We start from the raw sequence: 27,431 nt of genomic DNA, 5'->3' as shown, positions 1-27,431 counted from the left end.
TGCATGGAACACATCTTTTATTCAATAAGCAAGCAAGCACAGACGTATAATGTGTAGTGCTTAATAGTCATACAGTACTAAAAATATAAAAATAGAAATAAAATTTCACTGAAAGCATTTTCACTCACAAATATACTAAGAAAAGTGCTGTCAAGCCACATCATGCTACACCACTTGCCAGTTACTGAACTGACAGTTAGTTTCCCAACAGAACTGAAACACTAAAAATCAGCTAGTCCTTCCTCACAGCTTTGGTGAGCCTGAATATTTGACCAGCAAAACCGGGCCTCCTGCAGCTGAGAACCTAAAAAAGCACAGATGTCATTACCGAACAGAAGGATAAAATAACTCTGGAGTTCTAGTGACAGTCGCCTGCTCCAGGCTGTTTGTGCACCTGCCAAAGAAAAGAACTTTTAAAAAAGATTCTAAAGTAAACTTCAATCCCGAGGAGAACTCAGGGCTGAGTCATGGCTGACCAGGACTACGTCGTACTCTGCAGGAATATTTGTGCAATACTCCCACCTGGTGGCGTGATGCTGCTAAACTGTTCTGCTTCAAGGCGGCTGCTTCCTCAGCCTCCTCTTACACTGGCATCAATCTTTCACTTAGGTCTGGGGGACTCCAGTAGCACACACGGTAACCAGGGCTAAGGGCTCTTAACTTCTAGTGGAACTAGAAGATACGCAGCACCTTATCTTCTTTTTCTGTCTCTAATGGGTGAAACTCACATCTACACGAGACACTCATAGTGGTCAGACTGAATCCTCAAGACCCTGTACCAGATGCCTAGCTTGAAAGCTCCGTTTTGAAGGACTGGAGTTGGGGGGTTAAGAAGCTTTTGCTGACCTAGCATGGCGCTGAACTTCATCCATCGGGAACACAGCTGTGTGCTGTCATCCATGAAAGCATGGGTGGGTTCTGGGACCAGTGACAATTGCAGCTGTACTTTATGAGAAGGCCTGTCTTGCAGAGTATGCCAGTGCACGGAACCTACTCCAATGATACTGATAAAGGTGTGCAGAACCTAATGTGAGCCCCACTTTGATCAGTTATTATTTTGGAATGGGATTTATTTATACTTGATATAACCTGCTATAAAAATAAATGTGACACTTAACCCCTGAGATCATTCTAGCATACAGTTTTGGCCTGTTACTTGCTTCCCTCTGAAACATTTTTGTTTGTTTTAATTTGGTGTATGGACGTTTATTTAGGTTCTAGTGAAAAGCTCTTATAAAACACATTAAATAGTCAATGTGGGGCTGCAAAGGTGTACATTCTAATTGCATATATGATACATACCTTATATGTATATAATACATTCCATAACAGCTGAATATTCTAGTATTGGCCAAGAAGTTCTTGCCTGTGGACAATAGATTATAATACTAGAAGATAAACAGCTGTTTAGGAGCAAAGATAATTGTATCTGATATGGTTTACTTAGATTGTTTTTCCTTCTTTAAATCTCGTTACACATAATAGCTAGTTTGTCCAGCAGGTAATAAATGAATGCATAAAGCACTTTTAGCTATATTTAGATATCATATGCATGCAGTTTTTATAAATAGAAGTCAAATGTGAGATCACATTTTCCCATCTTCTGTTTATAAACTAGATCGAATTTCTCATTCATTGAAACGGTGAAGATATCTTTCCATAGCCCAACTCGTCCTGAAACAGAAAGAAGGAACACAAGTCAGAGAGCAGATACAACAGGACACCAAATATCTATGGTCTTAATATTCAGGGCACCACATATCATCTGTGAGATGCTGATCAGTCTTAGCTTTCATTGAAAGCTCAACGGAGACCTAAAGCTGTTCACTGTTACCTATTTCCCTTGTTATAACCTGTGCAGAGCCTTAAAATAACACCACATACCCTCTCACCTGCACCAGGTGAGTATTATACAGGAAGAATTTAGGGGGGTGAGAGATTTTGCTCTAGCCCTGATTAGCAATGAATACAGGCTCTGGGTTAGGTATACATTTAAAGGGGGCTATCTGCTTTCAGTTGGAAACTATGGCTGTTTTAATGATTCCAGCAGCTAACACTTCAAAATTACTGTGCCTTCAGCATACACTGATTAGAGAACTCTACAAAAAGTACATGGAATGCAGAGTATTAAACTGGTTATTGAATTCTGATCATTGAGATGTAATAGTATCATTACTAATTTCTATTATGTTTAAAGATCAGTTCAAGAGATGAATTTCCATTTCTCCATAGGGAGAGTATTATTTGTTAAATACAAATTGCCTGGATTGTAACTGGAGAAGAGAACAAGTATCATGCCCCAGGTTTGAGCTGTTTACATTGTGGTTTTGTGCATGAGGAATAGAAGCTTTTGGTAGACAGAATATGGACAGTACATACTTTTTCCCTGTATGGAGTATTCTTCTGCTTTACTGAACCCAACTAGTAACATAACCTGTTGAACCCACCACTCAAAGCCTGCAAGCCCCTTAACCACTGTTCCACTAAATTTAACTTGCTCAAAGTCAGACAGGATTATATTGTTGGTGAATATTGTTGGCCTCAAGACTGAGAGGCCAAATTCTCTTATTTACATTGGATTAAAAATAGTCAAAATCCAGGTTTGTACAACTGGAACAATTCAAGAATTGGGACAGTACTATCAGAAAGTTTAATCATAACAGCAATAACAAAACTACAGGCAGGGAGCTCAATGCACTTGATGCATAGGAAGAATACCCATTTCATTTAATTACCATTGCTTTTATGCAGCAACTCTGTAATTGAGTCCAGAACCAAAAGTGTCTGAAACATCTACAGATTACATGTTAATATGATGGTGTAGCATAGGCAGCATAGGCTGTTTTATGACATTGGGATTTTCCTGTAGCTCCTGAAGGCATGAGTGTTCTGGTTTGTTTTCTGGATCCAAAGACCAGAATAACCTGAAACTGACTGAAAATGCATAATTTATTTTTTTCACCAAACTTCTCTTGTATAAAGAAGAATAATTGAGAGAACACTTGCAACCAAACATATATGATACTGATTGCAGTTCTGCCCTAGCAACTATGATTGCATAAAGTACAGCAGGAAACATAAAAGCCTCTATTTCTCTTTCAATAACAGCAGTTATTGGGAAAGATAAGCCTTATTTTAACCCTGAGTCTCCCTAACAACATGTACAGACAAACGACAAATTTTATCAAGGACATAAACAGGAGATTATTTGCAACAAATATTTGTTTTTGATGCCATAGGAATCGATAGCTTGTCAAAAAGTCACCCACCTGGTATGATTTGAATCATGCAACTGTGTAAATTATGATGTGATAAGAGGCAAACATAAGTAACATATCTAATCATTGTTCTGCTTTCACAGCAGCTCAAGGTTATCTTCAGAGTAAAGATCAATGTGCTAAAAGAAAAAAAAAATGAAGAACTAAAATAAAGCAAAATAAAGTAAATGTAGCCAATGACAAATTAAAATCTTTGAAACAAACTACAATAAGCTGTCACATTACTGCCACTGCTCTTTGTCACAGAAACAGAGAAAGACCAAAGTGCTGTTCATGAAGCTGCATTCTGAAGGAACAAAATATTTCAAAAGCCAGAAACAGCAAATAAAACAAATTCAAAATAAGGACATTTTTAATAAAAAGCACACAGTGAACAAATGACAAAACATTAAACTGCTGTAGCTTGCTTCTTCCTTCTCTATTACAAACCAGAGGCTTCTTTTGAGCAGTTTCTCAATGGTCTAACTCAGGCTCTGCCCCCTGTTTGGGGGGTAGGTTTGTAGGCTGTACTGCAGCACAACACACACTAACACCAGGTACAGAACAGTACATGCAGCAAAAGTGGGCATCACCCTGTTTAGCTGGACACTCTGGCCAGCAAAGACAGTCTTTGACCTTTCCACCTCTGGAAGGTCTTGATCTGTTTCTGCTGTACTACAATCTCACCTTTCTTTTACTGGACAGGAGGTGGAGATTTGAGCTGCACGTAGCAAGTAAGCAGTGAGCTGCTCCACAGATCCCCAGATGGTGGAGGTTATGAACCTAGGCTTTTGTGTTACATGCAAGCCAACAGAAAACACAGCTCTGCTGGTTGTAAAATCTTGCACTTACAGAGACACTTCATCCTAACCCCTCAGGTTGTCTCATTGTTTTTTGATCTTGTCTTCACAGCAGGTAAGTGGGTTGTTAAACAGTTAAATCCCACTGCCAGTGGGACAGTTTCTTGTTTTCACTCAAGTTACAAGTTGTTCTATATGATGAATTTTCAGTTTGAAGTAGTAAGGGAAGGGTAGGGTAAGAGTTGAAAGCAAGAATAACTCAGAGCAGGCAACTACACCATCCAATGGAGACTCTACCAGAAACTATAGGGAATAGATTAGGTCCTTCAGTGAAACTACAATCTCCTTTGTCTTCACTGGAATTTTACCTCAAGACAGCAAACTTGAGATATTTATTAAAAGAACTCCTAATTGCAATAAAATAAGTGAACTGTGGCAAAACCAGGTGCCATATCAAATTTATGACAGAGAACTGCCCATAGGAATCATGTGTGCAGGTCCTACTGTGAAAACAGGTCCTCTATGGAACGTACCAAGAACCCTTCCCTATCAGATGTGCAGTCACAGATACCAGCAAGGAGGTGACCTTCTTGTGGCATTCCAGGATCTGAAGGGGGCCTACAAAAAAAGCTGGGGAGAGACTTTTTAGGCTATAAAGGAGTGACAGGACTAGGGGAAATGGAGCAAATCTGGAGATAGGTAGGTTCAGGCTAGAGGTGAAGAGGAAGTTGTTCAGCATGAGAGTGGTGAGAGCCTGGAATGGGCTGCCCAGGGAGGTGTTTGAGGCTCCATCCCTGGAGGTGTTTAAGGCCAGGCTGGATGAGGCTGTGGCCAGCCTGATCTAGGGTAGGGTGTCCCTGCCCATGGCAGAGGGGTTGGAACTAGGTGATCCTTGTGGCCCCTTCCAACCCTGACTGATTCTATGATTCTAGGTGCAACAAGTGGCTTTTTTTCCCCCAAGCATGACATTCCGAAATACTTGTGCCAACAAGGAAACAGGAAATGTTATCCTGGGTCAGGTACTCTGATGACAGTCTGAGCTGAGCAATGGAAAACTGGCTTGAGGCACTGCCAAGCCAGCTGCAAAAGTACTATAGAAAAGCAGCCAACCTGATTTCATGGGAAAGCAAAGTTGTTCTCAAATGAACCTGAGTGCTGCTAAGATTAGAGTTTGAGTAAAGCTGAATGCAAAGTGTTTTTAAATAGAATGATGTAATGCCAACAAAATGCATGATAAAGGAATAAACAAGTGGCTACCTCCAAATTACTAAAGAAAGACTGACAATATTGAGTACTTCTATCAGATTTGAAATGAATTCTAACAATTACAGCTGACACAATCTGCAGACACCAAGAAGGTTAGCTGAGAGAGGGATATTATGGAAAGGACTCCTACACAGAAACTTAAGAACAAAGCATTCAGGTTGTGCTCCCCAAGTAAGGGACAAGAACCTGCAAATTAGTTCCTCTGAAAAAGATTTTGTGGTCATGATAAGCAATAGATGCTTCATGTATGATGGTGTAGCAGAAAGCACCAATGTGGATGGACAAACAAGGGAAAGTTCCAGTTAAAACTGGATTCAGTCAGCAGAGAAAGTGATTTTATGTCTGGATAAGGCATCTGCCATAGGAATTGTCCATCCTGATCCTACACTCTCATTTTAAATACAGCTCTTAAGTGCTTTAAAGCAGCCTAGAGAAAGTCATTTGAGGGAGACTTACTGAGATTATATTTATGTTTATCAGAAGGAAGACTGAGAAAGGAGTTGATTTCTTGACATTATCAAAGGACAGATGTATCAGCTGTTTAAAGACCTCACCAGAATAAACATCTAGAAGATAACACTTTTAACAGCTGAGGCAGACAATGAAACAGAAAAGCTCTTAAGGAAGACCACAGCTCCTTGGCATTTGATACCCTCAAAGCAGAATTTTCTGCTAGTCTAGACAATCTGGTGTACTTAAACACAAGGGCTGAAGCCAAGCTAAACTGTATGAAATTGTATGAACTTTGACAAGCCAGAGGCCTGAAGGAAGAGTGCAATCTTTGCTGCATTTGAAGAGCTTAATCCACTGAAGTAAGCCCAAGACACTAACTGTGGTTTGCACGGCCAATATTGCCAGTGCCCCAGCTGAAGGAACAGAGGGCACTGTCAGCAGGTTTGCTGATGATACAAAACTGCCAGAAGTGGCTGACACACCCCAGGGCTGTGCTGCCATGCAGTGAGACCTGAATAGGCTGGAGAATTGTGCAGAGGTGAATCTCATGAAGTTCAATAAGGGCAAGCTCCTGTAGCTGGGTTAGGGGTTGGCCTGCTGGAAAGCAGCTCCACAGAGAAGGACCTGAGAGGCCTAGTGGACAACAAGGTGACCATGAGAATAGCAATGTGGCCTCGTGGCCAAGAGGGTCAATGGTATCCTGGGATGCATTAAGAAGAATGTGACCAGGAGGTTGAGATAGATTGTCCTCCCCTTCTGGTCTGCCCTGGTGAGGACACACTCAGAGCATGGTGTCCAGTCCAGGGCTCCCCAGTTCAATAGAGACAGGGCAATACTGCAGAGCCCAGCAAATGGCCACAAAGATGATAAGGGGACTGGAGCATCTGTGTTATGAGATGCTGAGAGACTTTGAGCTCTTCAGCCTGGAAAAGAGGAGTCTGAGAAGCAATCTTAAGGGTGGAGGTCAAGAGGATAGGCCTGGGGTGTTTTCAGTGGTGCCCAGTGATAGGACAAGGGGCAACAGGCATAAATGAGAAGACAGGAGGTTTCACTTAAACAGAAGGAAAAACTTCATTATGGTGGGGCTGGTGGAGCACTGGAGCAGGCTGTCTAGAAAGGTTGTGGAGTCTTTCTCTGGAGACTTTCAAAACCTGCTTGGATGAGTTCCTGTGCAGCCTGTCCTAGGTGAACCTACTTTGGCAGGTGGATTGGACTAGATGATCTCCAGAAGTCCCTTCCAACCCCTACTGTTCTGTGATTCTGTGTATTTATGTTGATCTTGGATGTTTCCATCTCTTTTAGTCACACTACACAATATTATTTCAAGGCAAATCAACCCCCATATGGCACCAACAGTCAGTTACCTCCCACCACTTTAATAGAAATCTTTTACCAACATCTGACCACATCATGGAAGTCACTCAATTGTCAGTTCCTTCTTGCAATTTCCACAATAAGAGTTTCACTGTGGGTTTGAAACATACCCCTGCCAACGGGAAGTGCTTCTGCATTACAGCACTGATCAATTAGTTGATGACAGTGTTCCACCATGGATTCCAACTGTGCTTTGTCATAAGAAACTCCCAAGAACCTCACCAGTTGCTCAACCATTGTTGCTAGGTCCTGTAAGAGAGTATTTTAAGTTTCATTTAAATCATCCTTTTTAAATGAGCTTAAATATTTTTTTAATAAGAGTTGTATCTTGAAGAGTGAGGAAAAAATATGAATGCAGAAGTTGCAGAAACACCAGTCTTAAATTTTGCCACCTTCCAATCTGCTGTAAATAAGCACATTCTGAGTAGTTAGGGTAAGAGAGGTCAGCAGAGAACATCATCGACAATTGCCCAAAAGGAGGTTGAAGCTAGGTGGGTGTTGGTTTCTTCTCTCTCCTAACAAGTGATAGGACAAGGGGAAATGGCCTCAAGTTGCACCCAGGGAAGTTGGCTCTTAGAAGAAACTTAACTGAAAGGGTTCTCAGACACTGAAACCACACACACCCCAGGGAGGGGGTTGGTACCCATCCCTGGAATGGTTTAAACAAATGCAGATGTGGTGCTGAAGGACATGGTTTAGCACCAGACTTGGTAGATATGGGATGGGGAGCAGAATGAAGCTCCCAAGAGGAGATGGTTAGTGATGCCCATCTACAAGAAGGGCCAGAAGGAAGACCTGGGGAACTACAGACCTGTCAGTCTGACCTCAGTGCTGGGCAAGGTCACAGAGCAGGTGCAGCAGGTCACCTTAGGTGCCATTATGCAGCATCTGCAGGGCAACCAAATGACCAGGCCTTGTCAGCATGGGTTTATGAAGGCTATGTCCTGCTTAACAACCCTTATCTCCTTCTCCAACAAGGTGACACACTTAGTGGATGATGGAAAGGCTGTGGATCTTATTTATCTGGACAGTTTGCCATTATGTCCTCCTGGAGAAACTGGCTGCTCATGGCCTGGACAGCCAGGCCCAAAGAGTTAAGTCCAGTTGACAGCCACTCATTAGCAGTGTTCCCCAGGGCTTGGTACTGGGGCCAGTTCTCTTTAGTATCTTTATCAGTGATCTGGATGAGGGAACTGACTGCACCCTCAGTACGTTTGCTTACTTTGCTTTTACTTTGGTTGGGAGTATTGATCTGCTAGAGGGCAGGAAGGCTCTGCAGAGAGATCTGGACAGGCTGGGATCAATGGGTTTAACAAAGGCCAGTGCTGGGTCCTGCATGAGTCACATCGACCCCACACAATGCTACAGGCTTGGAGCAGAGTGGCTGGAAAGCTGCCAGGCAGAAAAGGACCTGGGGGTGCTGGTGGACAGCCAGCTGAACGTGAGCCAACAGTGTGCTCAGGTGGCCAAAAAGTCAACAGCATCCTGGTCTGGATCAGGAATAGTGTGACCAGCAGTAGTAGGGAGTGATCATGCCCCTGCACTTGGCACAGGTGAGACTGCACCTCCGAATACTGTGTTCTGTTTCAGGCCCCTTGCTACAAGGACACTGAGGTGCTGCACCTTGTCCAAAGAAGGGCAACAAAGCTGGTGAAGGGTTTGGAGTACAGGTCTTATGAGAAGTAGCTGAGGAAACTTGTTTAGTCTGGAGTAAAGGAGAAGAAAAGAGATTAGTGTGAGGCGGGGGTCAGTCTCTTCTCCCTAGTATCAAGTGACAGGACAAGAAGAAATGGCCTGATATTGTGCCAGGACAGGATGTGAGGGGAAAAATCTTTATGCAAAGAGTGGTCAAGCATCAAAACTGCTCAGGGATGTGATGAAGTCACCATCCCTGGGGGTGTTCAAGAAACACGTGGCCATGGCACCTGGGGATGTCATTTAATGGCTGTGGTCATATTAGGTTGATGGTTGGACTTGATGATCTTAGAGGTCTTTTCCAGCCAAAACAATTCTGTGATTTTATGACTCAATAGCCTTAAAGGTCTGTTCTGAGAGAAACAATTCTTTGATCATAGCTCACCTCTTCAAATATCAGAATGGGTAACTGCAAAGCATTTTGCTTCCCACTTTAGACAAGACCACACCTTTAACTGATCATGTTGGAATGTCAGGGTATTTTGGAGGAATTAAAAGCTACATTGGTTTTGATCTTGGCAAAACAAGCTCTCCCTTCACTGTGTGCTCCTGGGACTGCACTGGTGCAGAAAGGATCTAGTGAGGTGGCCTCTGAGAATAATCATTTATCTGGAGATCTTAAATTCCAGGGTTCCTCACTCAGTCTAAGAATTCTGAAGCTGCAAGGAGCAAACAGCAACCTTTATCAGGAAGCAGAAAAATACTGTTACACCACTAGCTTTTGGCAGCAGCCATCAGTGAGCACAGCTAGGAACACAGCATTATTCAGAACCACAGCTCTGAAATTATTTTTACAAGTTTTTTTTAATTATATTGATTGTATTACATCTTCTTCTGGCATTCTACTCTATCAAAAGCTGACATTAGAATTTATTCAGCTTTTTTGAGTTCTCCTCTGATTTTGCCTTGTAGTTTTAGAGATAGGAGCTGTTTTTTTTCCTGTCTCTGCATTATTTTTCCAGTCAAATAAACATCTTGAAGTACTTCCACTAACTCTAGAAAATACATTATTGCAGTAGGAAATGGAAACCAGTATTCTGTGTAGTATTTCCACTAACAATTCTGATTAAAACCAAGGTGTTTTTATTAGCCAGCATACTGGTGAATAATTAGTAATAATTAACAATAATTACATAATTACATTTACCTCCATGAACATCCCTAATTGTTTTCAATGTCGTTTCACAGAAAACAGTAACAAAAGCCAAATAATCACAATAAATGCCAAGTATATAGGACAAAATACTGGTGATACCATTTTTTTCTCATTGATACACCACACACAGCAACACATTTCTTTTAAATGAATGCCCAAGGCTGAGAGTAGCAAGATCTGAGCAGTTACACATCTCTGCCTTCTCTGCAAGTAGTTTAGAGCCTACAGATGCAGGCAGATTCTTCAGTAAGCTGCTAGGCTTATGGAAGCCCACAGAAGCTTAGTGCTTTTAGGTGTTCAAGAAAAGCCTGGATGAGGCATTTAGTGCCATGGGCTAGATGACTGGCTGGGGCTGGGTGCTAGGTTGGACTGGATGATCTTGGAGGTCTCTTCCAGCCTGGTTGATTCTATGATTCTACGAAAACTGTATCAGACATTAGGGAGTCCAAACATGCACATAAGAAGCAAATGTTGCAGTTATGAGTTGATAAATGTAATTAAAGCCTTTTTTTTGTTTCATCTGACCTACCTTATGCATATCTTCATACTTGAGAAAAAGTACATTGGCATCCATGTGGTGTTCCCAAAACTCTTGCACGTGTTCAAACCACGAACCATATCCTACTACAAAGACATTATGATTGGCATGAAGAAAATAAACACTTTTGTTATTAAGTCCTTTTCAAAAAGGAAAAAAAAGGAGAAAAATAAAATTATTGGAGCAGTTCATAGCCCCAAGAGAATCTTTTTGACCCACTGCCATGCACAACAAGCATGCTGACTTAGAGAAAAAGAGTTTTTCCATCAATTTAGAATACTGAACAGAACTAACTTACCACACATATCAAATGTTCAATTGAAAATCCCCCCATATTTCATGATAGACTTCTTGGAGCTCAGTATTAACAAACACCTGACTACTGAACAGAAATTGAACCAAAATAAAAACTACACAAAATGAATTTGCAGAAGACAGATTTCCAGTGGCTCTAAGCTGTGTGAATTCTTGCAATTAACATCTCATACTGCACAGCTTCCTTCACTTAGAAGCATTTGTGGAAAGTTCCATAAAGCATCCTCTCTTACAAAGAACTGCTAACACTCATTGTCCTTCCGTTATTAAACAAGTCTGGAGAAAAAAGACCTATGAAAATGCTCTCTGTCCATGCAGAAGTATCTGTAGCAACCTCCTTGCTGTACATGAAAACGAATTCACCTTTATCCAGTTCATTTCAGTACTTGCAGGAATGCAGAGATGAAAATAAATGTGTAACAGAGAGAACAGCTCCTTACACTTGTCATTCATAAACCTTCTGCAGAACTCCTGAAACGTTCCCCTGTAGCTCATGGTCCTTAGGGAGCGGTGAAATTGGTAATAAGACACCACCAAGTCTTTAGGGTTGCGAGCCATGTATATTACCTATATCAAGGTAGGGGGGAGGTGGGAAAAGTCATGTTAGTGAAAGCTTTTTCCCCACCCCATTTCCCAAAGCACTGAAATAAGTTTTGCCAATATAGTTAAACAAATACCATTACGATTCAATGTCATTTTTACCTTTGAATTGCCATTATGGAGGTCTGAAGGCAAAAACCGATACGGGAGGTGGCTTTTTATGAGGCGAGGAGATGTCAGTTCCTAAAGTAAACCAGACAAAACCATTTCTTACTGTGCATGAGTTTTTGGAACTGCCATACTTAAAGGCCTTTACTGCACTGTGTCACATTCAGAAATTCACTTCTTAAACTAATAAGGGTCTGGGACTAGAAATTTGGTCAGGGAGTTGTATTTGTTTTTTAAACGTCACGAGGATGAATAATGCATATGGGCTTTTGTTGTTGTTTGGAGTTTTTGTTTTGGTGGCTTTTTAAATTTCCCCATTTTGATTTCACAGCACTTCCATTTGTAGGACCTTCTCAGGAAAAGAGTGTAATATTTGAAGATCCTTAGTATCAAGCTCATTTTGTTTCCAGTGATGCTTCCACTAAAATGCCTTGAAAGAGATTATGAGCTTCAAAAACCTTTCCCCTACTTCTTCATTTCAAAACTTTACTCTTGCAATTTATTTTATCCTCAGACAAACCAAAGGTTGAGCTGAATATGTGCACATCTTTCTAACCAAGTATTCTTCTGTAGTTTGAGACAAAATTGTCCTATGAAACAAGTATTTTTCCCATAGTTGAAAACTGCCTAAATCCATCTTGGATGAAGTGGCAGCACACAGTATGGGTCTGTAATCTTGAACTTATCCTCTCATTATTGCCACCACTTATGTGCATCGAGGTAGTGCTGAGGTCTCATTAGACCTAAATACTTTCAAATGAGACTAGGTTGATGCTGCAGTTGTCACTGACCAGAAGCAGCTCACACCTGTCTGTGCCAGTCTTAGCTCTATGAAGCTGGTACTGTGGCTGTTACAGGATGGAGCCCAGTTTTTTGCCTAATCATTCCAAGATGTATGTAAATTAAAAGTAGTTAGAGCAAGACAAGATGACACTTCTGTGCCAGGCCACTAATCTCCAAACAATACTTAATAGTGTGGAAGTAATTTCTTGTGGGGTATTTCAGACTCTTCAGATTACACAGGGAGTCTGCAGATCCACAGACCCTGAGTCTCCTAAGAATTGAGATCTGTAAATTCAGAGCAGTGGGTCTACAGGTCCACAGATCTCTGTGCTTGTAGTTCCTCTTCTGCAAAGTCAGAGAAGGAATCAAAGCTAATTTACCTCACTTGGGCAGCTTATGTTTACATAACCAAGTGAGGAACTTTTATTCAGAAAATCCACTGCCAATGTATTTAGGACACGAAGAGAAGTATAAAAACGTTAAACAGATTATAATGAAGCTTAGTAATTAAAATAACCTAATCATATTCTGAATCATTCCAACAAACTGAGCGAGTCCAGTCACAAAAAAAGGACAAAGACACAGGATGAAGTGATAAAAATGAAACCAAAGAGGAAGACAGCCAAATGCTGAATGACATTCTTTGCAATAAACTGTACCTTGATGATGTCCAGACCAGGCTGTGGGTACTCTAGGACAGGAAGTTGTTCATCTATATTCATTAGTCCAATCTCATCAGGATCAGCTCCCTGACTCACTAGATAGACCACTTCCTGGAGCAAGCCTGTGCCTGCAGAAACCAAACAACAAAAGAAGAACAGATTTGTATTACAGTCCTTACCTAAACAGAAGCATATGAAGGGAGACTTAGACATAGAAAAATTGTAGCTTTTGTTCTTAACAGTCTGCTCTCAGCTAAGTCCAAATCCTGAAGGGGACCTACAATGTAGAAGGATGGAGAGAGGCTGTTTATAAAGGCCTGTAGTGATAGGACTAGGGTCAATGGCTCCAAACCAGAGAAGAGTAAATTTAGATTGGATGTCAGGAACAAGTTTTGCACCATGAGGGTGGTGGAACACTGGAACAGGTTGCCTGGGGACCCATCCCTGGAAATATTCAAAGTGAGGCTCAACAGGGCTGTGGGCAATATGATCTAATTGAGGATGTCTCTGCTTACTGCAGAGGGGGTTAAGACTAGATGACCTTTCGAGGTCCCTTCCAAGCCAGACCATCTATGAATCTGTGGAAACTACTGTTTTGATGTAGTATGCACACTCCCATGCAGCCAGCAAAATCCATAAATTCATTCCAAGTGAAATGGCAGATACAAGCACATAAAATTTCCTGTGAGATTTTGCTTCCTTGCATGGTTTCTTAGGTAGTTTATTTCAGTTTTCTCCCTTCCATACCAGCTAACGTGGGACAAACCTGCAGAATGCAGAAGGCTTTGGTAATATTTATCTTATTTACCTCTTGTCTGAAAACCATATGGAAAAATAAATCCTAATGTTAGCATTAACAGTCTTCTAGCACTTCCATTTAGTTGCACCTACTTTGATTTACCAATGCTTGATCAAGTTTCAGCCAATACCAGACCCACCATCATTCCAGTTCTTTAGGGCATCAGTAGATGCTCATTAAAAATGAGGGCTGCTGAAGCTGTTGGTTTGGCCTAGCAAGTATAAAGTATATAAAGTAGCTCCCCATACAGATGTTCTAACTGCCTGCAAGTTCCTTCCCCTTTCACCAACTTCACTGTATATCTGCAGGCAATCATGATAGATTCATCTTCATCCTACAATAGTGGAAGGGAAATTAAGAGTTTTCCATTAGAAAAAAACAATTTCCAAACCATTTCCTCTTGAGGTCCACATGTTCAAGTTCTCCTATGTCTGGGAATTTCAACTGGCTTAAGGATAAGGATTTTAATTATTAGGGTTTTAATAATATATATACTTTGATATCTTATTTCCCAATTCTTCTGTTCCTAGAAGAGACTCAGGATTCTAAATAAAGACTGAAATTGTGATGTTATATTGCCAACAGTATTTCCAGTAAACTTCCATAAGCAGAATCTTGGGATTTTTTAGACTTATTTATCAGTTTCTTTTTCCACTTGCACCTACTGGCTTTTAAACCAAGCACAGCAGTCTAAATTCTGCTTGTCCTTCACTGGATTTATATCAGAGAATGCAGGCATGGGTCCATGAAGATCTGAGTCGCGCTTTGAATGTTTCGCTGCGGGCTATAAACAGCAGATTATGAGAACTGTATTCTATTTAGGACTAAAATGTACTTTCTATTTGGTAAAAAGGTTGTCAGTGAACTGTTTACATATGTGTATTATCCATAGAACTATGACTGCTATGTATAAAACAGTATCTTAAAGCACTGCTTTAATGAACTGGTTACAAAGCAGCATTATTTGCAGCCAATGCATTAGCACTGATTTTAAAAATGGCCTGAGTCCCAGCTCTCTCTTACATTAGCAAACCAACTACTTAATAGAGGGCAGGATGAAAAGTGCACAATCAGCCACAGTGCATCTCAGATCAGGCATTGACTGCTGAGGCATTTCCACTTCCATATAGCAAGGCAGGCACTGCAGTATGTTTCGTGCCTAAACACCAACAGAAGCATCTTCACACTCTTGAACTTGCTAGATCCTAAAGCTAGAGCAACACCAGTAAATAAAACACACCAGAGCCCATCCTGTGGGGGGAACCAAACTCAAATCTACAGAGGTCAATTTCCCAAAACAAGGCAGCCTTATAACAGCTTTATGGGAACAATCTCTGCCTTCATCTATGTCCCACTCCATGCTGAGGAGCAACACTGTCTCAGAGAGCAAAACTGTCAGGGAAGATGCTGGCAAGGAAGCAGTATGGACAACAGCCTGTCTAGTGTACTAGTTTACTAGTACAGCCATGGTGAAGCAGGTATCTGTACTATCCACAGTGCCTACTTCTGCATTTATAAAACCAGAAGAAAAATACCTTGAGGTTCACATACTCCCTGACCACTGCATCTTAGCTACGGCTATCCCAACTTGTCCTAGCACACAGAGGTCCACAAGGAGGACTCTTGTTGAAGACAGCTGGGACAAAAACTCTTTCCTGTCCCTCTCAGTAAGCCACAACATCCTTACATGCACTGCAACAAGGACTAAACAGTGTACTAACAGCTCTAAGATCTGAGTTGGTCCACAAAGTGCTCAAAATCTATGGATTAAAAACAAGCCACGAGTTTGTCTTTATTTGTCTTCTGATTTATGAGTCATGATTTCTGTCTTCCTACTTGTCTCCACAACAAGGATTTCATCATACCTAGGTGTCTCAGATGTTATTACAGGCACTGTAACACTGAGAATGGATATTGGCTGGTAACTGGTATTTCTTGGTATCAGGTACTCAAAGGGAAAAGTGCTTTACTCTTTAAGCTTTATCTAGGCTGATAAAACATGTCAATGATCATGGATGTTTATCATGCCTGTCTGCATCAGACATCACTACGAACCAAACAATTTGTGTGAAGTTATTCCAATTCACTTTATCAGTTGAAGATTCTATTTTTGGCATCAATTCATCTAGTAAATTTTTCGTGGGACAAACCAAAATGCCTCCACACAAAATACTCTGCAGGTGGTTCTTTAAAAGAAATGACAAACAGCAGGCTAAGGATGCTAACACCCTGCACTACTGCAGATACTTTTGAAAGAGGACATCTACCCTTAGATGATTTCTTGCAGTTTCTACTCAGCAATCAAACATGCTGTGGGATAAGACAGCATGACACCTATCATGCTAAATAAAAATAAAACAAGTGTAGTATAACATGTCAAGAACATGAAATAACAGATAAGCCCGTGTGCTCCTTTGCCACCTGTCCAACAGAATGATAGCTCTTTTCACCTTTCCCACTCTTATTCAAGGTTCACCAGGTCTGAAGTCAACCCAGTCTGTTCAGTTGTTACCTTTTTAACCAGGCTCCTCCTTTGGATGGACATCCTCATTACTGAATTCCAAGGCACCATGCCTTTCATGACAACAGTGTAAGCATGTAGAATCATGCAGTCATACCAAACGGTTGGCCAACAGGACAGTAATTCAAAGGAAAGAGAACTTTCATTGGCCAATACAGGCCAATTCTACAGGGCAGATTCTGTCTCAAACATCCTAAAATTATCTGGCAAACTTTGGCCATATAAACTAACAATGGCACCTCCTTGTTGCAAAAGGTGTACTAACAGATTGTCCAATCTCACCTCCTCTCTGAAGGTACATGCCTTTACCCCAGTTTTACTTCAGTTGTATCCAGCTCTCCTGCTTCTTCTGGCAGTTCTATTTTCCTAGTCTTTTAAAGCCTATATCAAAAACATATCTAAATTGCATCATACATTACCACAGCAGGAGCTCACTTAATCGCCAACAGAAAGTTCTCCCACTGTGTCTAATTTCCCCTCATTTTCACACAGGTGACAAAACACTGCATCAAGGAGAACAATGCAGGAAAGAACTTTGCTGTAATGACAAGCCACTGTTTTTGCAAGTCCCTCTCAAGGACTCCCTTATGTTGAAGAGAAATGTATAGTTATCCTTAGCACTACCGATTTCTAGGACAATTCTATCACTTTCTGTGTTCTGCAGAGCTGTAGCACAGTCTGTGGCTAAATGTGGAGCCTCATAGTGAGCTCTACTGATTGGAATGAAATGAGAAGGCAGGAGACAACAGGGTGCCCATATGAGAAACTTGTGTTGAGGTAGTTAGTGTACCCTTTGCTGTGAACATGTTCCTCTCCCCATATAGTATAAGTGTACTTCAGAAAATGCCTATCATGACTCAACATACAGTTCCGTGCCTCAGTTTCAATCACTTCCATGGAAATTGTTAGGTAAAACCTGCCTACATGTTAATGTGCATTTGCATATAGTAAGTGGTTAAATTGCAAGGCAGCACAACAACAGTATAATATGAAACCTCTCCAGGTAATGCAAAAGGAAAAAAAAAACCATATTTTTGTTTCAAAATATCAAGAAACATCATTTACACACAATGGATGAAGCTACACAGCCTGTTTAGTCAGCTATTAGTTGCCTAAGGTCAGGGAGAAAAGCATTTGGTCTCAGACAGAATCCCTCTCAAACTAAAGCTGCCCTAAGCAAAAGCATTTTCTGCAATGTACCTATGCCCCCCACCCATATTTAGCACACAATCATTCCCTCTATCTACTCAACTGCAGTTTTAGGCAAACTATAGCCTAAACTGCTGCTCTTCAGAATTAGAAATTGATGTAATTTAGAGTAAAAGAGGGCATCATTCAATCCTTATCACCACAGGTTGTCTCAATATTTCAGCAAAGTCCTTGAAGAGAACACACTATTTCTGAAGGAAAGTACTGGTGATTCAACAGAAGCACTGACATTGATCATTGTGCACTTCAGCTATATATGCATGGAGCAACCCAATTTTACCAATGCCTGTAGCTGTTCTGTGCTACTTTGGCACCCCTGACCAGCAGTAAATAGGCTTTTAAGTGGATGATTAACTTGGGTTTATGATTGCCTTGCATCAACAGGATGCTGGAAAGCAGCCAACATACTGCCAAATCTGGACTGCTGTACCTATAGTCAGGGTGTGTCGTCTGAACACAAGTCTCATCTCACCTGCTTCATGCTTGTCTTGTTGCCTTAGATTAATTTATTACTCATGTAATGAAGGGTTGATTCACCACCACTGTCTGTATCCCATGTGGTGATCTAATGTCATTCCACATCATATGGAACCAGCAGCCTTTTAAAAGATGATGGCCTTCGAATGCTACACTATAAAAAGCAGGTTGGTAACAGCATATGAAGCCAGTTTGTGTTTTTTAAATAGAGTAGGGTTTTGGCATTTAGTGACAAAAATCTCTCCTCAGCTGTTTACCCAGTTGTTTCTCCTACTGTACTCCTTTTGCTTTTTACCCTCTACTATCTCAATTGCTACCTCAGACTTAACTAGCTAAGCTTCTACTACATACTTTCAGCCCCATGATATGCTTCCTTCCTCTGTACTCCTTCTGTACTCCTTCACTCCCCTTCCAGTGGATTCCCTAAGCCTACCAGCCTAACTTGGATAAGATATTACAATAATGGACCGTTTCCTCTGCCATGCTGCCTTGTCTGCACACAGAGCAAAATACTTCTCCTGCTTCTGAATCTGCAATATATTACAAGATTAACACATGACATAAAGGGGTTTTCTTTTGTAAGAGTCTGTGGAAGTCCGGTATACAGAACCATAATTATTTCAGGTCTTGTTCCTCACCTTCCTACATTTTTCAGGGTGTTAGAGACCTCTGAATAAAGTCAAAGTGATGAGATGCTGGGTGGTACATGTTCACTGTTCCCTCCCACTGGCAAGAAAAATACATTCCTACATACTTGCGTTGTTATGTGCTCTGCTTTAATACCTAGATGCTTAATTCAATTTCTGAGCCATTTCTCTGCTAGTTTCTCTGTAAAAATATAGATGGTGAGTGACCTCCTTTGTCCAGAGCATTGCTTTACCTCACACATGAGAAAGAGTGGTAGAGAAGCACATCCACATGTCTCCACTGGAAAAAATGCAGACAGAAAGATAATATGACTTACCCAAGGTCATCCAATCTGTAGCCAGAAAAGTGATATCACATGCCCAGTGTACCAAACCTTGCATCATTGGTAAAGCAGCACTGATGGGACAACACAGGGGGTATGAATACCCAATGTATCCCAGGTGATAAAAGTACTCATTTACTGCATAAGAAGAATGAAAAATGATGCATGCTTAATCCAATTCAGTCCAATGTTCAAGCACTTTGCTACCTTTCACTATTATTTTCATTATGAAAGATGAGCATTAACATGAAATGAGAACGGCTGTCGGGTTTGGCTCATTTACATTACTTTCTAATTCTTTAGTCTTTGAGGTCATTATCATTTAAACCAGACAACAGTGATTTCACATGTCCTGAATAATGTATTTCACACGGGGTGCAAGGTTTGTTTTTTCTTTTTTCCCCTCAGCCTGCTTTCAAAAAGCATGTTGCTTGAGTTTCGAACTGCTTCACAGCAAGGAAGCAACTATGCTAATTTGCAAAAGAGCCAGCAAAACCTACCAGGTAGCTGGAGATTTCTCTCTCTCTGCAATCATTTGTTCTGTCTCTAGTAACATCTCTCCACTGTTCTGATAAAAGGCTCATGAAAGAAACAGTGTTAGGTAAATAGCAAACCCAAGTTTTCCCTAATGATGTATTTTTCTTCTCCAGATTTGTTTTCTGTTTGAGGCACATTCAATTCTACCACTACCAAAACAATTCAAATGCACCAGTGGCAAATGTAACATTGCCTTCAATTACTTAGTATTTCATGTTTTTATTTATCACTTCTCTGCCTTGCAGTATTTGAGTCAATATCAGAAAGTATTTTGAGCTATACATAAATAAAACAAAATATAGACCCTTTTCAAAAAGACTTTCAAAGCACAGGAACTCAGAGGCCCTGAACCCCAGAAACACTTCTCTAAGTGGTCCTCAGTGGAGTGAGTTTAAACGGAGTATTTATTCGTGTAATCAGTGGAAGGAACATGACTCCAATCACCAAGAACATGAAATCAGATTGAAATAAGGACCCTATATGTCAGTTCATAAAAGGACAGCTCACGAAACCTATCTCCATCATCCAAAGCACTTTGCTGTTCTCCTGTTTGTACAAGAAGTCCATCTTTCTGGCCAGCTGCTATGAGAACTGATGCACATTCATACTGCATTACAACAGAACAATACCTGAGCTTTATAAATTACTTAAGATAAACCAAGTAGCTGTGATGTTACTGTAAACGACAAAAAGCTAATACAATGTTCTGATTGTAAAGACATTTCCTTATTTGCTTAGCTACATTCATGAAACTGTAACAGAGCTTTCCTCTCTTTCCATGCCACAGGAAAGAGCTTTTAAGTGTGCCTAACACTGTCTCAAAAACAAGGTATCAAAGAACAAGAATCTGAAACATATTTTGTGTAAAAAAAGAACTCTTGATTTTTAAACCAACCTCATGATCTCTCAAGGTATCCCAGTAATATTCATGTTCGTTCTTTAAATGAAAATGTGTTAAGCTCAAGGCATCAAAATCCTGCAAAGAGAGTAGGACTACAAATGCAGAGCATCAGAATCCAGCTCTTGCACAACTGCAAAACTGTTGTTACAAAATAACAACAAAACTCCTGGGAGGAGTTCCATATGACACCATAGGAAATGAGGGCAAGTCAACTAAACACACAAACATCCATGTGCATGCTCACGTTTGCTGAGGAGCTACGCATACAGGCCATCACCATACCTCTGCAGCTCATCACAGCTGCCTCACGTCACTGTCTGACAGCTCCCAGCCTGGAAACTCCCACAGCTTAGGCACATCCTTGAGGAACCTTTCAGTCTGATTCTACCCTCACTTGTGACTGTGCAAATCCGGACTGATCGTCAGTAGTGCTGGACCTGTGCGTGTCTGGGTGGGTGGTAAGAACTGGATTCATTATGCTTGGGCTTGGCAGTCTGTCACATCATGCAGACACTACCACCACACATTAGGCAGCAAGCCTAGTGTATCTTAGCTAGTTAAGCAGCACTGAAAAAGTACAACTTACCAAGCCATAACTGGGGTATGCTTACAGGCAGGTAGCAGAGGACACAAGCAGTGTGATACAGTAACACAATATTAAATGGACGTAGTTCTGTGCAGACCTGTCACCTACTCACTGATTGCTAAGGCAGGTACTGCAGATATGTTAGCTGATGAGTTAGAGGTCTACAACATAGGTCATGTGCAGCCATGTAATCCCAGTCAAGCAGTAACTGTCTTTATATTGAATAATAAGAGCATTATTGTGCAATACAGTAATGCTTAAATAACCGGAAACTAATCTTACTGGTAAATACAACCTCACTGTCAAGAGATTTTATAGTCTGAAGGCAGTATGAAGGGTAGGATTGCACAAGACAAATGAAGCAAGACTTCACACAAAGCACAGTCATCTAGGTAATTTTTGTTGTTGTGTATCTTAAATCAAGAAATTTTGCCAATAAAAAATGACAACATTATGTCACGGACAGCTAAGATTGATTGGAAGGTGAAGGTAACAAAACATGAAGCCAGAGGTAAGAATTCCTTTAACTAGTTTCATAGTCAAAGAGAATCTGTGTCTACACCTCCAATGGTTCATGAGTCCCTTTGCCTTAGGTGCAATAACTTGTGAGTGCTGGTTCTGATCAAAGAATATTGATGTTGATGAGCAGAAGTCTATCAATTTTAGTGGAGAATCAAACAAGAAAAGTGGGATTTACACTATGCCCTCTCTATCTGGCTCACAGTCCAGCAGCTGTGATTGTCACTGCTTTAATGGCCAATGGATCAAACAACTGTTTCCCCATAGCAGAAGAAAACCCTGAGGCACAGAGAGTCCCTGACATTGAAAGATTAACAGGGATTAAATGGAAGATAAAACAGTGGTATGCATGCAGTGGGAGCAGCATGCAGAACAGGAATAGACAGAAAACCCACAACGTTTGCAATGCACTTAACCAACAGATGAAATCAGAAACATGACCTTCTTCTGTACATACAGACTCTTTTAAGCAAACAAAATAACAGACAGCTCAATTTAACTTTCTTTGGTTGATTTCACAGAACACCAGAGGTGAGCATTAAAGAATTTGAAAGAGGAGAACTCAATGACTGTACACACACAGGAAAACTGTCTTTGTGCTTATGTGCAAATTTGGTGATGGCACTTCATTAAGCCAAAGTCATATTAACTACAGGCAAACATATAGTTATAAAAATCCAGTGCTGCAAGGAAAATTCAAAATGCTATCTGTACAAAAATACAAAACACTTCCAGGCAGGTAAAGGCCAGATCCAGTACTTGCTCTCCTGACCTGCTGTCCATCATTAAATGCAGGAGTTCTTACTAACTGGCTGGACTGGTTGATATTTGCCCAACAACTGACATTTTCCCCATACATACATCTCCTGAAAATTATTTGTCATATAATCACCATGGGAATACCTCATTTTCTCAAATTACCAGTTTTGCAAAAGGCATTTATTTGTGGGCTTTGACCCATGAATGCAAAACGCACATTCATTCAGAACACATAAAACAGAGCTATTGCACAATGCTTATGAGTAAAGCAAATGATGTACAGTCAGAAGTTAGCATCATAGCAAAATATGAAGTGGACCTGGACTCAGTACTGCACTTTAGGGATTGATTTAATCCCACTGAAATCACTGACTTTAACAGACATCTAATCTAGCTCTTGCCATGGTGACTGAGGGAATACCATGAAAGAATCTGCCTGTTCATTAGTTTAATTTTGAAGTAGGGTAAAAAAGCCCATAGTATGAGAGGGTTTAAGAAATGCTGTGACAAAGGCACAGGTTTCCTGTGAACACTGCATCTCTGTCTTATCTCTAAAGCAATCTGATGCATAAGCTCCAATTATTTAATGCCATACAGAAGAGTATTCCATTTTACACTGACAGCTACTGTTAATCTCAGCCTGGCTATTCCATACTACAAAGCTACATGGAAGATGAAATTTGTGACTTCATTTCAAGAGCAGTAGCACACTTGGCTTTAAATTATGGATCATGTATGCACACTCACATATTACACATCTAAATGAGTCTCTGGGTTTTAGCCACAAGCATCTTGTAGTCCAGCAGGTCCCAAAAGCTGTTACCATTGATTAGATGCAGGTGTTAAGAATAATTAAAGCTAGAAGGAGTAGCACTATTCAGGCATCCATCAGTGGAAATCACATTAAAGCGGAGTCATTCTCCATTACGCTTATTACATTATTCCCAGTAAGGCCAGTGAGACATTATTTTTTTCTACTATTATAGGACCAGCTTTTCCCTGGGTCACTCCCAATTTATTACTGTCTGTAATTACATCCAAGAACCATCTCTATGTCATGTTTAGAGCTGTATCATCCAGTCTTGAAGAATGTCATGTCTTCAAAATACTACTTTACTGAAGCAGTTCTGACCCTATAAGCCACTTGTGTATTTTCTTTGCCAGATAAATCAGCATATGGTCAACAGCTACTGATGGAGCTTTCTGCTGTTAGATTGTTGCATAGGGATCAGTAAGAGCTAGAAGCTCTGGCCTCCTGCACATCTAGCAGACAGAATTGTTTATGTATTTTCCAATTTGAGCAGACGGAGAGTGGTGAAACACCAAACAAACCAGATTTCTTTAAGGACAACAAAAAACTTTTCCATTGAACCCATCTGATGTTACTGAGTGGCTCTGTTGTCAAAAATAGTCTTGAAATTTTGCTGGAACGTAATTTAATAATAAAACCCAGACAGGAGGCCCAAACCATGTTATAGCTTTAAAGATTAACAAAAAAAACTGAAGTATTTCACCCCAAATAATTACATTTTGTGCATGAGATCTGTTTTGTAAATCTACTTTTTTTTGATTACAGCAACATTATGAAAATTCTGATTGGCTCCTGTAAACAGAAAAATCTTTGTCAAGGCTGCTGAGATGCAGGAAGATGAAGTTGTTAGGTGCAGAGGACCCTGGATTCACAGATGCATAGAACAGTCTGGGTTGGAAGGGACGGACCTTAAAGATTGTCTAAGTTGTAACGCCCTTGCCACGGGCAGGGACACATTCCATTAAATCAGGTTGCTCAAAGGACTCATCCAAACTGACCTTGAACACTTCCAGGGAGGGGACATGCATGACCTCCCTGGGCAACCTGTTCCAGTGTCTCACCACCCTCGCTGTAAAGAATTTCTTCCTAACATCCAGTCTAAATCCACCCTACTCAAGATTAAAGCCATTCTCATCCTGTCACTACAAGCCCTTGTAAAAAGTCCTTTCCTGCCTTTCTTGGAAGACCTCTTCAGGTAATGGAAGGATGCTATATGGTCTCCCCATAGCCTTCTCTTCTCTGGGCTGAACAGCCCCAACTCTCACAGCCTGTCCATACAGGAGAGCTGCTCCAGCCCTCTGGTGACCTTTGTGGCCCTCCTCTGGATCCACTCCAGCAGCCTAATGTCCTCCTTATGCTGGTGGCACCAGAGCTGAATGTGGTGCTCCAGGTGGGGTCTCACAATCAGAGAGATCAGAGGGTGAGAATCACTTCCCTCATCCTGCTGGTTGCATTTCTTTTTATGCAGCCCATGAGGGCCCACCTCTCAAGCCTGTCCAAGCCTCTCTGGACGGCATCCATTTCATCCAGCTTGTCAACCACACAGCTCAGTGTCATCTGCAAACTTGCTGAGGGTGCACTGAATTCCAATGTCCGTACTACTGTCAAAGATGTTAAACAGCACTGGTTCCAGTACTGACCTCTGAGGGACATTACTTGTCACTGGTCTCCATTTGGACATTGCCCATCCCCAGTCAGCAGATCAGGTAACTAATTTGGAAGCCCTAAATAAGGGATCAAGCTCTAAGCCATATAGGATCAGCTAGAAAACACATTCCAAGGGACTCAGACTTTATGTGACCTCGAGGTGGAGCTTGCAGACACTATCATTGTGTTCTACAGCCTATTCCCACACGAGAGGATTAGATTCCTCAAGACCTAAGCATTCTCTTTCCTGGCAAGTAAAATACTGTGGCACCCATTTTGATCTCAAAGCTGTTCTTCCACCTCCTCCGTACAATGCTGTACCTTCAGTTTTGGTGCCTGAGTTCCCAGTCTTCTTTCTCCTTCTTTCATAGTGAATGTTAGTAAATCCTTTTGTAGCAGGCACTAAACTTTGCAAGCAGACAGCTCCCTGCCATTGGCCTCAACTGGGGTGCCAAGAAGCCTAATGGGATGTTTCTATACAAGCTGGCTTTCCACGGCCAACTCTAAGCCACCAAAACTAAGCTACTGCCCGATGACATATTAGTTCTAAGTGTGCTTGGCTGCAGGAAAGTGGGGTTAGCTAAGGAAATTTAACAATCTGCCAATATGAAGTTATGGTGCTACACTAACACAAGAACACTGCAAATTCGCATTTGCAAAGCTGAAATCTTCAGCACTGAAAAATATTTAACAGTGCTCTCGATGCACACCAGCAATCTAAAGACAATTTAAAAGAACAAGATGCAGCTGCTCCCAAGCCCAGCATTTTGAAGGCCATCCATCTACATACTATCCCCTATCTGATGTCTGCCTCTATCAAGCTCAAGGCAGTTTTAACACTATCATTAGTGATTAAATGAAAAATGTTAAGACAAATGTTTGAAACAGCTTGAGAAATTACAACATAGATGCTACATCACAGAAAACGTGCACATTTGAAGAGGCACACCAAGAAACAAAAGGTCAACCATTCATACAATAAACAACGAAGTAAGTCAGAAATCTGCAATACTCAAATGACATTTATAAGGTTATTTCCAGAGCTGACATCTGTTATCACCAGTGGCTTTTGAATTTCCTAGAAAAAGATCATCCTATTGTCATGAAAATAGTAATTCAACAATGCACTTAATAAGGAAGAGCCTATCTGGTTTTATCAGATGGGTTGCAAAGCTACCCTATTGTCTGCCTCTTTGTAGGCAGTGCTATATCCACATCTGGTTAAACACTTTTACTTGGAGACAGAGAGGATAAGGAATCAAGAAATGATCTGTTTTCTGCAGAATGGGTTTTATAAGGAGCATCTGAGTGAACTGGGCTTGTTCAGTTCAGAGGAGGCTGAGGGGAGATCTTCTTACTCTTTGTAGCTACCAGAAAGGAGGTTGGAGCAAGGTAGTGTCAGTCTCTTCTCCCTAGTAACGAGTGATAGGACAAGAATAAATGGCTGCAAGCTGCACCAGTGGAGGTTTAGGTTGGCTATTAGAGGAAAGTTTATGATGGAAAGGGTTCTCAAACACTGGAATAGGCACCCCAGGGGAGGTGGTGGGATGCCCACCCCAAGAGATGTTTAAAGGACAGAGACATGGTGCTGAAGGACGTGGTTCAGCACCAGACTTGTCAGTTAGGATAATGGTTGGACTCAATGATCTTAAAGGTCTAACCAAAACGATTCTATGATTCTAAATGCATACACCCTAACAGTATAAAACAGCCACAGGATGTGTTTACTGCAGAAATTCACACTTCTGCTGCTACCCGGAGATATTTCTGGCAATTAAGACAGCGTGGCGAGGATGTACTTTGAGCACATGTTCTCCCAGAAAGATCTGGGTGGGTCCCTCAGGAGCACAAAACTGAGCACTGTGGAGCAGGCAGTAAACCTGCAGGTCACATCAGAAATCCACACATCGGCTATCTATATTCCTGCTTCTCTATACATAATGCTGAGCGGGATTTCCCTCGCCTGGAGGAGCTGCGCCTTTATTCCCCTGAAGTTGTCAGTAGGCACCAGGATTGCCGAGGCGAGGGGTATCAGCGGCAGCGCCTGGGGCCGATTTGTACCTAAAGCCGGTGGGTACGCCCCGGGGCAGGCTCGCCCCACTAGCGCCCGGGCCGAAGGCGGGCAGTGCCCCCAACTCCAAGAGCCTTCATGGGCCGCCGCTCCGCAGCGCAACCCTGACTGCACAGGCGGGTGGCGGCACGGTGCAGGCCTCGCCCTGGCCTCCTGCGGGGCTCGCCGCCGCTGCACCGCCCGCCGGGCGAGGACGGCCGCCAAAGGCCCGGGCCCGAGCCCGGGGGGAGAACGCCTCCTATATCCCCCCACCCCCGCCCAGAGCCCGCTGTCCTGCAAGCTGGGGAGAGAAGCCGCTCCCGCCACCCTCCTCAGGGGCAGCCCCAGCCTGGGCGGGGGAGGGGGGGCTCCGCTACCTGATTTGGGGTAGGTGACAATCCAGACGTCGCTGTCCCTCACCGGGAAATTGGCGATCTCCTCCATCTTTCCCCGGCAGAAGGGCGGCAGCCGCACCCCATTGTACTCGAAGTACTTGCTCTCGAACTCCCCGGGCGTGCTGGGGGTCTCGGCTTCGCTCTCCGCCATCCTGCCGGCCGCCGCGGCGGTGGGGGCGGTGGCGCGGACGCTCCGGCGGGCGGGAGGGCTGCGAGCGCGGCCAGCCCCTGCCCCCGGCACGC

The 27,431-nt window shown here is 41.9% G+C and overlaps 1 protein-coding gene across 1 annotated transcript; it reads right to left on the bottom strand.

Annotated features, from left to right (window-relative positions):
* On the bottom strand, positions 1-27,431 carry SULT4A1 (sulfotransferase family 4A member 1). The gene is made up of 7 exons (XM_064166648.1): positions 27,171-27,431; positions 13,005-13,135; positions 11,557-11,637; positions 11,295-11,421; positions 10,531-10,625; positions 7,261-7,399; positions 1-1,674 (listed from the first exon to the last, which is right to left on the bottom strand). The coding sequence occupies exons 1-7, from the start codon at positions 27,337-27,339 to the stop codon at positions 1,562-1,564; spliced, it is 855 nt and encodes a 284-aa protein (XP_064022718.1). The 5' UTR covers positions 27,340-27,431; the 3' UTR covers positions 1-1,561.

This window comes from Pogoniulus pusillus, chromosome 27 (genome assembly GCF_015220805.1).
Source record: "Pogoniulus pusillus isolate bPogPus1 chromosome 27, bPogPus1.pri, whole genome shotgun sequence".
NCBI classification, from domain to species: Eukaryota; Metazoa; Chordata; class Aves; order Piciformes; family Lybiidae; genus Pogoniulus; species Pogoniulus pusillus.
Note: the sequence above shows the minus strand (reverse complement) of the source record. Positions and strands in the feature narration are given on the sequence as shown.

Coding starts and splice junctions, on each gene's coding strand:
- SULT4A1 (XM_064166648.1), bottom strand. CDS start 27,339: ATGGCGGAGAGCGAAGCCGAGACCCCCAGCACGCCCGGGGAGTTCGAG. Junction 11,422..11,556: donor TCCATAATGGCAATTCAAAG/GTAAAAATGACA, acceptor ACCTTGATATAG/GTAATATACATGGCTCGCAA. Junction 10,626..11,294: donor AAGGTTTATGAATGACAAGT/GTAAGGAGCTGT, acceptor ATGTCTTTGTAG/TAGGATATGGTTCGTGGTTT.